This window comes from Abramis brama (genome assembly GCF_963993115.1).
Source record: "Abramis brama genome assembly, chromosome: 16".
Classification (NCBI taxonomy): Eukaryota; Metazoa; Chordata; class Actinopteri; order Cypriniformes; family Leuciscidae; genus Abramis; species Abramis brama.
The window spans coordinates 35,973,297-35,991,406 of record NC_139978.1 but is presented as its reverse complement, the minus strand read 5'-3'; the positions used below and the strand labels follow the sequence as shown (position 1 = coordinate 35,991,406).

Sequence of the window (18,110 nt, the reverse complement as noted above, 5' to 3'; positions counted from 1 at the left end):
TGTATATCACAAATACTGTTGGCACTGACAGATTGCTTTTGTCACTCTATTGTAAAGCATCGGCTGAATGCACACATGTAAATGTTCTCAGTTGTATTTAGGCATCAGCTCTTTCTCCTAAATTCCCATTAATCTTTCACAAAGTTTATTGTCGTGTGTGTTTGTGTTGGTTTCAGAGATTTGGCTCCTCGTGATATTTCTGGTACCTCTGATCCGTTCACCAGAATCATCTACAACAACCTGAGCGCTGAGACATCGGTGAGAGGACGAGTCTTCATCTATACACTCATCAGAGCGTCTCGAGCTGCGAAACAGACCAAAAACCTCATTAAAACACCATGAAAGTGGTTCATTCACACTTCTGTCTTCTGAAATCATCTGATGATCACTGGATATGAGGAACAGACCTCAATTTAAGTCACTATTAAAGATAAAAAAGCTGAAGCTCATGCTTTTGCATTCACAACAATATATCAACATGAATATAAAATAATAATAATTTGTATTATTTTACTATGATGAGGATTCTTATTACTAAATACAAATATTAAACAATATAAGAAATTCTACTATTGTAATATTTCACTGTAAAAAAATAGTATTTAATAGTAGCTGCAGTCCGTAACTTTTTGGGGTTGTAATAATGTTTTTAACTCCAGTGGTACTGGTGGATTTCCACAGTAAATTCGAGCATGTGTTTGCGTCATTACGTCACATCTGTCCACATAAAGAAGAGTCTCGGCTAGTCGGCTATGAGTGTGAGGATGCTGGAGATTTATAGCCTTTTCTCACAGCACTTGATATAATTAAACTTAGCAATATAACAATTTGATGGCGGATCCAGAATGGTTCAAACGACAATCACCAACTGGAGATTCTCCCGCTGTAAAACGCAAAAGACTTCGGACTTCGGAGCGGCTACAGAAAAAAAGAGACTGCAACCGGCCAGTGCGAAAACAAGGATAATATCGGAAGGGCATTAAATGTAGTCACGCAATGCTGATGTTGTTAACATTAACAATTTGAGAACAAAGTATAATTTGCACGGTTTGACGTGATATGATAAGCGATCGTTAGATTTAATCAGCGTGATTTACTGCAATGCTTTTTTCCCTTAGTTGGTCAGAACAAAAGTGGATGTTACTTGTTCAGACGACATTTTCCGGTGAAAATTCTTATGTTGGTCAAACTTCCAAAAAGTAGAATCTGTGATTGCGAATGCCAGGATCACACCGGCGGCGACTGACAGCCGCACATTCTCCTCAAAACATCGGATTCATCCGCGCTGTTGCCGTGCCGACGCACAACCCACGTAAAGTTGATAATTGAGTGAATAACTGCAATTACAGATTTTGAACAGAGATGGCGACAAAGAGGAAAAACTACGGACTGCAGCTTTAAGAAAAATATAAAAAATAAAAAAATAAATTGAGTGCAACAGTAAAATTACAATACCAATATTTATGTCTCCATTATGTTGCACCATTGAGCTTTTATATTAGCAGAAAACTGCAGGGAGCCCTTAAAGCCTCTCTTTTGTTAATAACAGCCAGTTTATACACGCTTCTCATTACTACAGTAGTTGATGAAGATGGTTGGTGCATGTTGTGTTTTCAAGTGCATGTTATAAATGACCCAAACTCAGAGCAGATGCAGATGGAGTTTGTGTGGAGCAGCTTTTACTGTGAACGAGACGCTCTGAGACTCTGAAAACACCGGATCATGAGCTGCTCGTGTGTAAATGAACACACTGAAACATGCAGTTCAGTCAAACGAGTGTGTTTTCTCTAGATCATAAAGAAGACGCGGTTCCCGCACTGGGACGAGACTCTGGAGTTGTGTTTGGATGAAGGTGCTGATGATGAAGGTGGAAGCGTCACGGTGGAGGTCTGGGACTGGGACATGGTGGGCAAGAACGACTTTCTGGGAAAGGTGAGGTGACAGTCTGACCGGATCCAATCTGACCTCTGACCTGTAATGCTGCCAGAATCATAATCATACACTGTTCGCTCGTTGGCCAGAGGAGAACTGAGACTGAGTCTGGGTTCTCACAAGGGTTTTTCTCCATTCTGTCACTGATGGAGTTTTGGTTCCTGGCCACTGTCGCCTTTGGCTTTTGGCTTTTGGCTTTTGGCTTGCTTAGTTGGGGACATTTAATATTCAACAATATTATTGATCTCCTGCATTATATGAGAACTGAACTGAGTTGGACGATGACATCACAGTTTTCTCCAGAGCGGCTGTATAGATAACTAAATTAATAACTTTTTTTACACCAAAAATTAACCATCACTGAACTTACTTAAGATGGACTATGACGCTATTTTTAAAGCTGCTTTGAAACAATTTGTATTGTAAAAAGCGTTAAATAAATAAAGGTGACTTGACTTGACAGTCAGTCCATTGCTAAAATAAATTAATTGTCACTGGCGTGTTTCCATCCACATATTTTAATGCAAATTTTGGGACATCACTTTAAAAATGGAAATGAAATGGAAACACTAAGATGTGCATAAAATCTTAAAATGTGCATTAAAAACATGCGCTCAATTGAGGTGAAAGAAAACCATTGCATAAACTACAATGTAAACTACAACTTTTCTCCAGTTTTCCAGGAAGTGACAGTTTTGTTCTCTAGAACACATGGAATGGAACTGGTGCTTTATTCGCAAATGTTTTATATGCGATAGTCCAATTTTTGGCACAAGTTTGCTTTGCAACTTTGAATGGAAACATAATTACTACCACATTACTGTTCCTCTGAGACCGTTCAACAAATCACCTCTTCCTCTTCAGTGCTGAATAATGAGATTTACAGAACCGCTCGGAGCTCGACATAAACACTCGACACTCGTTTCACAGAGTTATCTTATTGAGTTTCTAATAAGTCTGTGAACATTAAAGGGATAGTTCCCAAGACTCACCGTCTTGTCGCTCCAATCCTGTGTGTTCTTTCTCCTGTGTAAAACAAAAGCATATGATTAGCATGAGTGTATGATGATGACAAATGTTATTAAGTGATAATGTGTTTGTTGGCTGATGCCTGCTGACTGCATGTGTTTGTGTTGGTTTGCACAGGTGGAAATCCCGCTGTCCTGTTTGCACAGATCGCCTCTGATGCAGGGCTGGTTTCGTCTGCTGCCGCTGGGAAACACCGAGGACGATGCAGGGTGTGTGTGTGTGTGTGTGTGTTTTACAGTGCAGTCACATTCATTAGCAGGTGTGTTTGAGATGGTAATGCTGCTTCAGAGATCGTTGTCTTTGTGTTTGCTCATGTTTTAATGACGATCTGCTTCCAATGATGGCAACACAAGGCGCTGTTCACTTGCACAAGCTTCTGGAGGACACATACGTCTGAAGTAGTGAGTTTAGGTGTAAGGATTCAGAGCCAGTGGTTGTTCTGTAGGCAAACATCAGTGCCTTGAATTTGATGTGAGCGGCTATTGGCAACCAGGGCATTTTTATGAAGATGTGTGACGTGCGTCTCTTCGGCTCGATAAAGACACTCTTGCTTCTGGATCAGTTGCAGGTTTGACAGTGATGCTGGAAGGCCTGAGAGCATTACAATAGTCCAGTCTGGATAGAACAAGAGCTTGGACAAGGAGTTGTATAGCTCCGATAGGAAGGGCCTGATCCTCCTAATGTCGTATAAGGCAAATCTGCAGGACTGGGCAATTTTAGCAATGTGGTCTGTGAAGTTTAACTGATCATCAATCACAACTACAGGATTCCTGGATGGAGTTTTGTTTGAAGAGCCAATATCTGAACGGAGAAGTTGTGATGGAGTGTTGGGTTGGCCGAGACCACAAGCAATTTTGTCTTCGCACAGTTGAGTTGAAGGTGGTGGTTCTTCATCCAGCAAGAAATGTCTGAGATGCAAGAAGCTACCGTCGGATCATCAGGCTGGAATGAGAGGTAGAGTTGTGTGTCGTCAGTGTAGTAGTGATTGGAAAACCGTGGCCCTGTCCCAAATGGCGCACTTCATGTGGACTTTCGGTCTCGTGGACTTAAATTGCGTGTGCTCGCTGAGTCTATGAGTCCGTAGGCCGTCCCATTCAGCATTTTAACGCACTGAAGTGTGCTCAGCAGTGTACCCTTGAAGCGCTCTTCCGCAAAGCCCGCATGGATACAGGCTCCACACACCAGGAATCCTTGCGAAAGGCCAATCAGACAACGAATGGGAGGAGATTTCGCTCACGGACAATTGTTGACATGGCTGAGAAGAAAATATTACGTTTTTTATGACCTAGTTGTACATTTAACCAGTTGTTACCTACAGTTTATACAAACATTATGGTCATCGACCAGTGGTTGATGTCTCAAACATAATAATAGCACGCTGAATAATACGATCGCATTTGATTCATTAAATAAATAGAACCGAATGTCAGGGCTTTACTGAGTCATATGTGAACGTAGTATGAATATTGAAACCTGTAAATTCATCTGAAACTCATGCACATTTTCATTATGTGTTAAAATTGTGATCTTAGTTCAAATGGAACATTATGGGCCCTATTTTAACGATCTGAGACGCAAGTATCAAGCGCAAAACGCAAGTAACTTTGTGGGCGGATCTCGGCGCTGTTGCTATTATACCGGCGGGATAAATGACTCTTGCGCCAGGCGCAAATCTAAAATGTGTTGGTCTGAAGTAGCTTCATTATTCATAGGTGTGGTTTGGGCGTAACGTGAAATAAACCAATCAGAGCGTCTATCTATCTATCTATCTATCTATCTATCTATCTATCTATCTATCTATCTATCGTAATAATGTATGATTTGCAAAAATGAAAACTGCTGCTTCTGTGTAGATGAGAGAATCAAAGTGTATGCGCGTTGTGCACACGCTACACTGATTATGGCCAAGCATGCGCCCTTAAAATAGCATATGAATAACATGCGCAACGCGCCACTGACTTTAGACTAGTTTTTTTTGGTCAGTGGCGGAATTGTTTTCTAAACCTGCAAAATAGCATGAGGGAACATTTGCGCCGGAACACGCCTCCTCTTTGCGCTGAACCGCCCGAGGGAGCGCAAGTGTATTCCTTAGTTTACTGACGTGCATCTGTGGAGGGAGAAGTCCGTTGTGCGCAGGTGCAAAATAGGAATGATACATGTGTCGGTGTACAAAGTCAATTGCGCTGGGTGCAAGATAGGGCCCTATGTATTATTATGTACAACTGTATCATTTAAATAAGCATGATGTATCTATTGTCTAATGCCCAGGTGGCATACACAATATCAAAGTATAGAACTGTAAAAGCAGGCGTGTTGACATGGAGATAAGATGTCGGAGCATAAAAATGTGATTTCTCCTGTCCGACAACAACCAGACCGTTATTTCCGGCGTGACGATCGAGTCTGTCCCAAAAATACCTCTCAATGCGCCCTCGTGGACTCGCGCCAACGGCCCTATAGGTCTGGACTACATGAAGTCACCAAAGTGTGGACTCTAAGGAAGTCCACAAGTCCGGAGTGTGCCATTTGGGACAGGGTCCATGTTTCTGAATGACAGATCCTAGTGATGACATGTAGATGGAGAAGAGAAGCGGTCCCAGCACTGAGCCCTGAGGCACTCCAGTAGCTAGATCTTGTATTTATAAAGTCCAGTTAAGACATTTGTAAAATTACAAACATCCTACAAAATGTATTAACACATTTTAAACTAATACTTACATCCTGATGTTAGCGTCATATGTTGAGCACTGTAGATCCAATCTTATGGGGTAAGCATCACCCCAAGCTGGAGCAAGCAAGGACACATTGCAACAAGCGTGTTGCTGTAGCCAATTTAACAATTGTATGAGATCTATTGGGGGAAGCTTACACTCCTAGCGGCAGCAAAATCTGATACAACAAGCATGTTGTATAATCACGGAACTATTGCTAAAACTAGTGTAGTCTGGCAGGGGAAGCATACACCCTACAGCAATAGCTCAGACTAGCGGCAACAAAACTAATACAACTAGCATGTTTGTATAACCATGGACTAGTATTAAAACTAGTGTAGTCCGGTCGGGGAAGCATACACCCTTTAGCTCCGAGTCAGATGCAGTGTGCAGCTAAGCAATGAAATTGCCTCATTCATGAACATGATTTCTGCTCCCATCCTACGGATTCCATCGGCTGTAGAGGTGAAGATGACGACTCCCATGATTCCACACTCCTTCACAGGACCATCAAGCTACGATGTTGTTAGTGTTGAATACCAGACCTCTGCGGTGAATGTACTGTGTATTTTGCACAAGTATGTTACCGATACCTAGGTAGCTTTAGCCACAAGCATGTGGTAACTTTAACACAGCATGTTGCAATAATCAGATGCAAAGAACAGGCATTTTTCCGATGCAAACAGATAAGCATAAAACAACGCTTGATTACTACAGCATGTTGCTGAGCACAGCATGTGCAAAATACAAGAAGACGAAGTAACAAGCATATATTCTATAACATTGCACTAGCAACCACCATACAGTACTGATAGCAATGTTGCTGAAATGACAGCATATTGCTGATAAGCTTAGCACAACATGTGACAATGACACCTGGTATAAGCCTAAAACACAGCCATGTCCCAAATAATGACTGGGCTAATTAACCTTAAAAGTAAAACAACCTATATTGGATTCATAGCTTACATAAAATAGTGACTTGTGAATGTACAACAGCATGAATTAACAAGGCTAAGCCTAGTACCATTGATGCATGGGCAATGTTTTTCTTTCAACATATTGGACTATATTTTTTGTTTTTGTTTTTTTTTTCTCACTCTTTCATATTGTTAAATTATGGATAATATGTCTGTTGCCCCCCCTTCTCTGTCTGTTTGTTTGAATTGATGTTATTTCTAAAGACAATAAAAAGTTGATCACAAAAAAAAAGTAAAACAACCATGTTACCAATAGCAACTAACAACGCGATCAGTTGCCAATGATACTTGATACTTAAGATTTTAAGTCTTGTTTAATGAAAGATTTATCAAAATGAAGTGAGTTTATGCTTAAAACAAGAACAATTATCTGTCAATGGGGTCAGAAGAATAATCTTCATTCAAAGGCAAACAAGATAGCAGATACTTGTTCTTGTTTTAAGCATTAACTCACTTCATTTTCATAAATCTTTCATTAAACAAGACTTAAAATCTTGAGTATCTTGCTTCTCAAGTTCTTGATTTAAGAATCTTTAAGATGTTTGTTCTGGAAAACAAGACAAATACTGAGGAAGAACATCATTTTATTGCAGTGTATCATCACATTAAGTAAAAGTCCATCATTTAGTGTCATAGTTGAAAACATCTCTGTAAGAGTATAAATCCAATGAACAGGCTGTCGTTGTAAAAGCAGTTCACAAACACGCGTCTTACCCATCTTACAGGCTTTAGGTTGAAACAGTCTAGTTTAATGTAAGCGCTATTATAAAAGCACACAGACGCAAAACTGTCTGTCTCTCTCTGTGTCTCTTTCAGGGGTAAACTGGGTGCCTTGCGTCTGAAGGTGCGTTTGACCGAGGAGCGAATTCTTCCGTCTCTGTACTATCAGCCTCTGATCGAGCAGCTGGTGGAGGCCGTCATCTCGCCATCTGAGGTACCATCACATTCTCTATATACTGTATATACGTCTGAACTGATCACAAAAGAACGGCTATAGCAGCAATGATGCACATAGTGTGTTTCAGGCTTAATTAATTGACCTTCAAGGGTTAATGTAATTGACCTGGGGTGCGTTTCCTGAGCAATGACGTAACTCGCTGCTTCACTACTATAGTATGATGCATCGTTGAAGAAATCAACTAGCTAGTCACGACTGTTTCCCGAAACCGTATTGTCGCAAATTGGTCGTTCAACCACGTTGGTTAATGATGTCACGCAGGTGGTGGAGTAATAACCAGGCACGGTGCCAGGATTCCAGTTTTGGATGGGCCAGACCAATTGTGGGTGGGCCTTAAATTAAAAACGTTAAATAAAAAAAAAAAAAAAAAACGTTATCCAATCACTGCTTAACCTAATAAAAAAATATTGACTAATATAGCCTACTGTTATATTATCTGTGCGTATACATAATATAGATTTTAATAGCTTGATGCTCTTTAAATATTTTGTTGCATTGTTAAAAGTTTCGGTGCATAGGACGACCTATCCGCGTTCGCTCTCCATGGTTCTGACCAAAGAAGAGCGCTTTGGAATCTCCATTACGCATCATACGCATATGGGCTGCATTTTCCGATAACATTGTCTCTTAGCGCGCTACGAAGACTCTTAAGGTATAACTTAACTAAAGGTATACTACCATTAAAGGTATATCATTGCTAGGCGTCTTCAGGGCTATCATCCACTCGCGAGGCAGAGGCGCTGGCGCCCTCCTAGCAACGGCGCTGTTTTTGGTAAAACATGATTTTGACGACTTCATTAAGTTTTGTTTTATAGAAAACTCTTTTTAAAAGATTTTCGTTTTGTATAAATTGTATCTTAATTTTGATCAATGTTTTATCAATCAATTGCCCGTATTTAATAAATAAGACAATGTAATAAGGCGCCGGTACGATCACTTGCATTGCATGTGAACTGGAAGGCGCCGAAACTCAGCTTGTGCCTCACAGATTTGAGAAATATAGGCTATATATTACAGAAAGCTTGAAATGTCTACTTTTAAAAGAAAATATTAAAACCAAAATAAATAGGCTACATTTATATAGCGCATTTATATAGTGCATTTCTCTCTGGCGTTCATGGCGAGTCCGCATCGTCAACTTCATCTTTGCAGCGACACAGAAAACACCAGTTTATTACTAAACAATTAAATGTCTCCTTGCTAATTTAGACACATTCATAATCATTACTTTAACCGGTTCTTTGTGGCAAGCTTTATGCGTGCGGTCATAACGCTTATTATCCTGTACCAGCCTATTTAAGTAATTAAATTAATATAAAGTGGCGATTTGTCCACGAATGGCTTAAATGAACAACTACTAGTCGACTAGAAAAAAAAAATTAGTCGGAGGCAGCCCTTATTCCACATATTTTCGAACCAGGCTCAGGCCATTCTTCTGGGTTGAGCGAGCGACCCTGAGCGGAATGAGCGAGCGGAGCGGAATATTCAGAAATGCGCTCTCCACTCACGAGCTCTGATCGGAACAAACCCGAACCTCACTGTCTGCTGAACTTGCGCAGAAACATCAAAATAGACATAGCCAGCTTTTTAAAATTGTTTTTAAAACTAAACATTTAGACTATTTTAGTACAAATTATGAGCTTATTGACGATTTTTTTTTATAATTCTTGACAAAATTAGAATATATTAATTATTATTTTTTAGTTATTTTTTGGGTGGGCCTGTTGAAAAGTGGGTGGGCCTAGGCCCGTCAGGCCCACCCATGACGCCGTGCCTGGTAATAACTATTTTTAATTCATCTGTTTGAGATCGATTTAACGCTAGATGTTTTGTTATAAATTACAGAAATGGCATCTGAGGAATATTTCTAATTTTTCTCAGTTATTTTGCTTTATTTCCAGATTCAATCATAGACTCGTTCTTACGCACTAGAGCTCGTTCGCACATGCGCACTCTTCAAAAACGGTGCTTTAAATCTCATGACAAACTAAAAGACGTAAATGACATTTGTATGTATTCTAAATAAAAGACACAAGTTGCACTGAATGTCAGCTTGCTTATTTTGCTCAAGATCAGGATTTATTGAGTCCACATGTCATGAAAACTAGAAACTGCTTCTAACCACAGGTCGAGATCTGTCGTTCCAACTACACAACTTTGTGATGCTGTTTGCGAATGTTTGTTAGAACGATGGTTTCGGGAAACACTGACACTGAACTGCTGATAACGACGGAACTTGTGACCATAGATGGCTAACGCTGCTTTTGGGGAACACACCCCAGAGCATTACTGACAGACTAGGAAGAGAGGAGCTGCAACGATGGAGAATATGGAGAAATACTGCATGCAAACCTGTTTTAGTAGAGCCCAAAAACAACATCAAAACTATATAAAAGGGAGTAATATGGTCTCATTAAATTCTGTATTTTTCCCAATGCTGTCAGGTGGATGATCCCACACCCTTGACCCTCCTGGAAGAGGTCACGACGGTGGAGAGTCGACAAGAGGTGGCCATGACACTAGTGAAGATCTATCTGGGTCAAGGCCTGGTAGTGCCATTCCTGGACTACCTCAACACCAGAGAGGTCCACAACACCAGTACGTGTGTGTGTGTGTGTGTGTTTGATTAGTGGTTTTCCTGTGTGTAGGCGACATGACGACTTCAGTCCAGCTATATTTACACACAGTTCCCCTCGCTGTGAAGTCATCTCTGAACTTCTCCTCTCTCATTAATGATGTTTTGTGTGATTGTGGGAGCGCGTGGGTTTTTCACACCCGGCTGGTGTTTTATGTTGCGTTTGTGCCGCGCCGATGACAAACAAAGGGTCCAAGTTTCCATAGCAACTCCACAGGAAGCAGCTTCAAAAGGAAATGGAACGATCATAAGATGGGAATGTTTGTCAGCGAACGACAAGGATGAAAGAGAAAGACAGGAGAAGAGAAAACAGCCACACAAGTTATTAACAACTATAACAGTCGGAGAACCAATTCAACTGGGAAGAGTTTTAATGTGTCTATATCAGGGATCAACCATATGAGACCATGATTCTTGACTTCATGTATCCCTGAGATTTCAATAAATATAACAAATCATAGTTTTAATTACTCATTTTTAGTCAACAAATGTTGACTAATAGATATCATCATACTTTCCCCATTTAATTTAATCCCTACTCATTAAAACGATTGGTCTGTATTACAAGTTTTCTGAAATCTTGTTTAGATATGCAAATTAACCATTATCTAATTAAATATGCACTAATTTGCATAAATGCACAGAACAGAAATCTGAACATTTGATAAAGCAAAGTTCAAAATTCTTGTCTGATTTTGGATTTCTCTTTTTGTGACTCCATAAATCAGAAAATCCTGTCAACAGCCAGAAAAAAATCTCCATGTTTTTAGCGAATAATTAAAAAAAAAATACAAAACAGAGTGTAAAAACCTTCAGAATATAGATATGAATAAAACTGTAAAGTTTGGTGTGTGTAAAGAAGTGGAGATTTCTGACTCAAACTCACCGTCTTTATGGGTTGAGATTGAAATCTACAGACTCAAACAGATTAAAAGTGCAGTAAAATAAACAAAAAATGTGTATTTTGGATCTTTTCTTTCCACTAGTCTGAAAGAAGACGTGCAATGGAAGCAAAAAAAGTCCAAAATCTCAGTGCATGAAAAAGTAGCGTCTCTGATCATTAACAACCATCCAAAACAACTGCACTAAAAAATAACAGAACAAACAGAATATGTATAGAAATGCACTGCAGTGTAAGTTGCTTTAAAAGCATCTGCTAAATGCATAACTGTACATTATAAATGCACTGTAGCATTGGGAAAACATCACATTTTCTTTACTGTAAATGTTTAGTTGTACTAAATAAATACAATTTTGATAGATTTAATTTTGCACATTTATATGCATACGTACTTTGTTGTGTGGATGACAGTCGTAGTAGAATATCTGTGCATGGACAGCAGACAAAGGCTCTGGAGGAACATAACGCTTGAGAAACATGAACAGAAGTTGTTTTCTGTTTCTCCCCAATAGCAGATCCAAATACACTCTTCCGGTCCAACTCGCTGGCCTCGAAAGCTATGGAGCAGTTCATGAAGGTGTGTGTGTGCATATCTTCATCTGAAATATAATCTCGTGTTTATATCAAAATGTGTGAATGTTAGTAAGAGGGTTTGGTGTGTGTCAGGCTGTCGGGATGCTGTATCTGCATGAGGTTCTGAAGCCCATTATTAACCGGATCTTTGAGGAAAGGAAATACATCGAGTTGGATCCCTGCAAGATAGACCTCAACCGCTCCAGGTGCGAGTTCATAATATAACATATGCATAACAGTAGTTCAGTAAACAACATATCATTAGGTGAAACAGCCATAATCGTGGAAGAATAACTGCGGGAGAGAAGTGTTGCCAGGGAACAGCAGTGAACTCTACAAACTTTACCTCTTACGGTGGCTTTTAGATCTATGTATAGCGTGATCTCACCACATGTGAAATGTCACTGAACAAAAGCGCTTCAGGTTTCAGGCAATATTTGAAATATATACACTACCATTACAGAGTTTTGGGGTTCGGGAAGATTTTGTATTGTTTCTGAAGGAAGTCTCTTCTGCTCACCAAGGCTGTGTTTATTTAATCAAAAATACAGTAAAAAGTGAAATATATAATTTAAAATAGCTGTTGTCTATGTGAATATATAGTAAAGTGTAATTTATTCCTGTGATCAAAGCTGAATTTTCAGCATCATTACTCCAGTCTTCAGTGTCACATGATCCTTCAGAAATCACTCTAATATGATGATTTGATGATCAAGAAACATTTCTCATTATTATCAGTGTTAATAGTTCATGTTTTTGTGGAAACTGTGATTGCTGATTGCACGCAACTACCACTTTGATGCTTCAAAAAGTTCATAAAGAGATCGTATAACTAATCCATATGAATTGAGCGGATCGCTTTATATGATGAATAGATTAAATTTAGGCTTTTATTCACATATAAACAACAAATATGATAAACGGAAGCTCAAGCACGCGAGAATCAAACAGGGTTCATTCTCGTGTTACGCAGCACGCTTGAGCTTCACGAGAGGTTTGTTCTCACGTGTCAAGCATGTTCGGTTATATGTGTGACCGTGGACCACAAAACCAGTCACATGGGTCAATTTTTTGAAATTGAGATTTATACATCATCTGAAAGCTGCATAAATAAGCTTTCCATTGATATGTGGTTTGTTATGATAGGACAATATTTGGCTGAGATACAACTATTGTAAATCTGGAATCTGAGGGTGCAAAAAAATCGAAACATTGAGAAAATCTCCTTTAAAGTTGTTCATTTATGTTGGCGATTGTGCAGCATTCACTCACAGAAATACATGTTTTATATATTTACGGTAGGAAATTTACAAAATATCTTCATGGAACATGATCTTTACTTAATATCCTAATGATTTTTGGCATAAAAGAAAAATTGATAATTTTGACCCATACAGTGTATTGTTGGCTATTGCCACAGATATCCCCGTGCGACTCGAGACTGGTCACGTGATCCAGGGTCACACATGTGAAGAAAAGCCTAAATTCAATCTGTTCATCATAAAAAGCGATTGAGTCTCGGATTAAACTGCTTAATTCATGTGGATTAGTTATACGATCTCTTCATGAACTTTTTGAAGCATCAAACTGGTAGTTGCGTAGCTATCAATGGAAGGACAGAAATATGTCAGATTTCTTTTTGATCTTCATTTGTGTTTCGAGGATGACCAAAAGTCGTACAGTAACGATGTAGAAATGCTTAGTTACGGTCCAGCCCTGCTGAAAACACGCTCTCTTTCCAGACGTATATCATTTAAAGGCTCAGCGTCCGAGGCGGAGGTCCGAGAGAGCAGCGTCGGGCTTCTCCAGGCGTATCTGACCAGCATCATGGAGGCCATCGGGAACTCCGTCTCCCAGTGTCCTCCTGTGATGAGGGTCGTGTTCAAACAGCTCCATAAACGAGTCGAGGAACAGTTTCCAGAACCGGAGAATGAGGTGATGATGATGATGATGATGATGGTGATGAAGATGATGGTGGTGTACTCACTGTTTCTCTCTTGTAGGATGTGAAGTATTTGTCCATCAGTGGCTTTTTCTTCCTGCGTCTGTTCGCTCCTGCGATCCTGACACCCAAACTCTTCCAGCTGAGAGACCATCACGCCGACACACGCACCGGCAGAACTCTCCTGCTGCTCGCCAAGGTGCAACACACACACTTAGAGACTCACATGATAAAGTCATCTTTATTTTAACCAAATGTTTCATTTCACTTAAAAAATTAAATAACAATCTTCCACTCATGGGCAGATATAGAAAAGTGTGTGTCAATTAAATTAATGCATTCATGTTGGAAAAATCATAATTTCTATTATATATTATATATTGTTTATTTTATATCATTTTAATTTCAGTCACTCAAATTTGCATGTTGGAAAAATCTGTTTTACTATATTCTATATTGTTTATTTTACATTTATTATATATCATTTTCAATTCACTTATTTATGCATGCATTGATGTTGGAAAAAAAGCATAATTTCTATTATATATTATATATTGTTTATTTTACATTTACTTTATATCATTTTAATTTCAGTCACTCAATTTTGCATGCTGGAAATTTCATAATTTCAAATTTGCATGTTAGAAAAATCAGTCACTTATTTATGCATGCATTGATGTTGGAAAAATCATTATTTTTACTTTCTGTATTGTTCATGTTTTGCATTTATTTTTGTATCATTTTCATTCGTCATTTCAATCACTCATTTATGCATGCATTTATGTTGGAAAAAAAGCATAATTTTATTACATACTATAGTTTATTTTACATTTCATAATTTTCATTTTAATCACGTTTTTATGCACGGTATCTAACAAAATAATTAATTTGCATTAAACGTAAAACATGAAATGCGAGTGATTAACTTTCTATTTCTTGTCTAAAACTTTTCTACATAATGCCTTAATATTATTGTAATACAGCACAGAAATATTTATAATTTAGCAAAATCATTCATTACCATTCACAACAGACTTGTTTGCCAGCATTGCTCACATGGACAACATCACAACTCACGTGTCTTCTAGAATTCAGAGTTTCTCGATTGTAAATACGGCTTTGCTCGGTCATGTGATGACGATATTTCTGACTTGAAGGCTGAGTAAATCTGTAACAGTAAGCAGACAGATACTGACACAGAAATATGTGGTCAATATGTCCTGTTTCATTATCAGTGCATTTCATAGGATGTTCAAAGAATCAGTTTAGGAATGACAAAAGAGAAAATGACTGATACTGTCACTGTGGCGTTTGGGTGAAGGTCACAGAATCAGGGTTACCATCCAGACATGATCACTTCTGAAGCAGTCTAACCCTAAATCTCTCTCTCTCTCTCTCTCTCTCTCTCTCTCTCTCTCTCTCTCTCTCTGTCTGTCGCTCTCTCTCTCTCTCTCTCTCTCTCTCTCTCTCTCTCTCTCTCTCTCTCTCAGGCTCTTCAGAGCGTTGGGAATCTGGGGCTCCAGTTGGGTCATGGGAAGGAGCAGTGGATGACCCCTCTGCATCCCATCATCCTTTGCTGCGTGGCGTCCGTCAAAGATTTTCTGGACAAGCTTATAGACATCGATCACGACAACGGTGAGTCAACATGACGACAGAGCAATGCATTACCATGACAACAGGCAATTATTTATAGAGCATTTACTAAAAATACTATACTTTTCATAATTCCATAATAAACTCTGTCTGAAATATGTATAATTACAGTGATTAAAACCGAAATCATTCTCTCTGTGTGTGTGTGTGTGTGTGTGTGTGTGTGTGTGTGTGTGTACATGTGAGGGACAAACTTCTGACAGTAAACTGATTTTGAGGAAATGTCCTAAACCGACCTTCATTAAAATCGAAAGAAGTTAACTGTAAGGTTAGACTTTATTATAATTAGCTTAATTAATAATTTAAAGTATCACAGGTTCCAAAAAGTAATAATTAAGCAGCACAATTAAAATCAATTATTTAACTGATAATAAATCATCATATTAGAATATTAGAATGATTTCTGAAGGATCATGTGACACTGAAGACTGGAGTAATGATGCTGAAAATTCAGCTTTGATCACAGGATATAAATATTAAATATAATATTAAACATTTTAAAGTATATTAAAATAGAAAACCATTATTTTAAATTGTAATAATATTTCACAATATTAGACTACTGTTTGTTCTGCATATTTCAACAAATAAATGCAGCCTTAATGAGCAGAAGAGACTTCTTCAAAAAACATTAAAATAGTAATGTTTCCAAACTTTTGACCAGTACTGTATATGTATATATATATACAGTACCAACAGTGTATATATATAAATATACATACATACATCGTCCCCTTGGAATCATAAGGTTCTATCTGACATTTTTGTCAAAATTTAGTTATTCACATATTCTTATTCTTATTCCACTTCTTCATTATGTGATGTTGTTTTTTAAGTTGTGTACATTTTGGAACTTTAAAGGTCAATATCTCAAAACTGCTCAGAACGCAGATAGAACTTTATAATTTCAAGGGGACGATATATAGATATAGATATATAGATATACATATACATATATATATATAGTTGCAAATCTTATGCTTTGTGAGTGGTATAACGTTTCTGTTCAGTGTGTGTGAGTTCTCTGCGAGATCATATACTCTGTACCCATATCTACTCTGACACCACGCTCAACACGTCCTGTCAAACAATTCTTTAATATTTAATGTGTGTGTGAATACATTATACATGGAGTCTGATGTCAGTTACACCTGCAGCTGTTACACACACTCATGTTCTTCACAGTGTGTGTGTGTGTGTTTTCCTAGTGAAACGCATGTTCGTTGAGGCAAACATCAGTAAAACACACGCAGGCTCTGAAGATTTACTCTAGTCCTGTTTGACTGTAATCTGCACGTGTGTGAGTGAAATACGAGTCGCTGTGTGTGTGTGTGTGTGTGTGTGTGTGTGTGTGTGTGTGTGTGTGTGTGTGTGTGTGTGTGTGTGTGTGTGTGTGTGTGAGACTGTAGTCTAGTGCGCCACCTGCTGTCAGTACTGCAGAACTGCACGACACACACAAACACTGTGACGCTCGATGTGTTATTAAACCATTTAAACTATTTTAGATATGAATGATTGCTCGAATGCATAGTTGTACAGGTTCTGCAGGAGCTGTAATAATGTAGTGTGTGTGTGTTGTGTGTGTCAGCAGTGTGTGAAGCTCCTCAGCGCACCGTGTTCTTGCCCTCGGTCATCGTGAAGGAAGGTTTCCTGCAGAAACACAAAGCTGAAGGACCTCAGCTGCTCAAACGCTTCACTTTTAAGAAACGATATTTCTGGCTCAGTTCAGAGACGCTGTCCTACGCCAAGAGCCCCGACTGGCAGGTCTGACACACACACACACACACACTCTCACACACACACACACTAACCCTACCCCTAAATCTACACACACACACACACACACACACACTAACCCTACCCCTAAACCTACACACACTCACTCACACACACACACACACACACTAACCCTACCCCTACACACACACATACACACACACACACACACACACACACACACACACACACACTAATGCTTATCCCTACCCCTAAACCTACACACACACACATACACACACACAGACACACACACTAATGCTTATTCCTACCTCTAAACCTACACACACACACACACACACACACACACTCACACACAAGGGTATACCTGTAAAACAAATCTGTCTCATTGTGTGTGTTGTTTTATGATTGGAGTGTAGGACCATTATCATCTCTTGGGTTTTGATGTTGGGTGTGTAGGTTTAAGGGTAGGGTTAGGGTAAGTGTGTGTGTGTGTGTGTGTTTCAGGTTCACTCCTCTATTCCCATCCAGTGTGTGTGTGTGTGTGTGTGCGTTTCAGGTTCGCTCCTTTATTCCCATCCAGTGTGTGTGTGCGGTGGAGCGAGTGGATGAAAACGCCTTTCAGCTGCAGAACGTCATGCAGGTCATAACACAGGACACGGAAGGACAACTACACACCACATACCTGCAGTGCAAGGTGACAGAGAACACACACACACACACACACACACACTCACTCACTCACTCACTCACTCTCACTCACACACTCACTCACACACTCACTCACACACTCACTCACACACTCACTCACTCACTCACTCACACACACACTCACTCACACACTCACTCACACACACACACACACACACACACACTCACTCACACACACTCACTCACTCACTCACACTCACTCACTCACACACACACACTAACACACACTCACCCTACCCCTAAACCTACTCATCACACAAAACTTTTCTGCATTTTAAAATTTTCAAAAAAACTCATTCTGTATGATTTGTAAACTTGTTTCCTCAGTTTAGGTCCACAGTGACACGA

At 39.2% G+C, this 18,110-nt stretch overlaps 1 protein-coding gene across 5 annotated transcripts in view; it reads left to right on the top strand.

Moving 5' to 3' along the window:
- The window catches only part of rasal1 (RAS protein activator like 1), a 37,548-nt gene that overhangs the window by 9,541 nt on the left and 9,897 nt on the right, over nt 1-18,110 (top strand). For 4 of the 5 annotated variants that reach the window (XM_084086523.1, XM_084086522.1, XM_084086521.1 and 1 more), the window contains 12 exons: nt 177-258; nt 1,792-1,932; nt 3,079-3,170; nt 7,469-7,586; nt 10,055-10,208; nt 11,659-11,723; nt 11,813-11,925; nt 13,462-13,654; nt 13,723-13,860; nt 15,152-15,296; nt 16,903-17,078; nt 17,611-17,748. In XM_084086523.1, coding sequence (XP_083942649.1) covers nt 177-258; nt 1,792-1,932; nt 3,079-3,170; nt 7,469-7,586; nt 10,055-10,208; nt 11,659-11,723; nt 11,813-11,925; nt 13,462-13,654; nt 13,723-13,860; nt 15,152-15,296; nt 16,903-17,078; nt 17,611-17,748 — 1,555 coding nt within the window. The remainder of the gene's footprint in view (nt 1-176; nt 259-1,791; nt 1,933-3,078; nt 3,171-7,468; nt 7,587-10,054; nt 10,209-11,658; nt 11,724-11,812; nt 11,926-13,461; nt 13,655-13,722; nt 13,861-15,151; nt 15,297-16,902; nt 17,079-17,610; nt 17,749-18,110) is intronic. The other variant, XM_084086524.1, reaches the window with a different exon arrangement.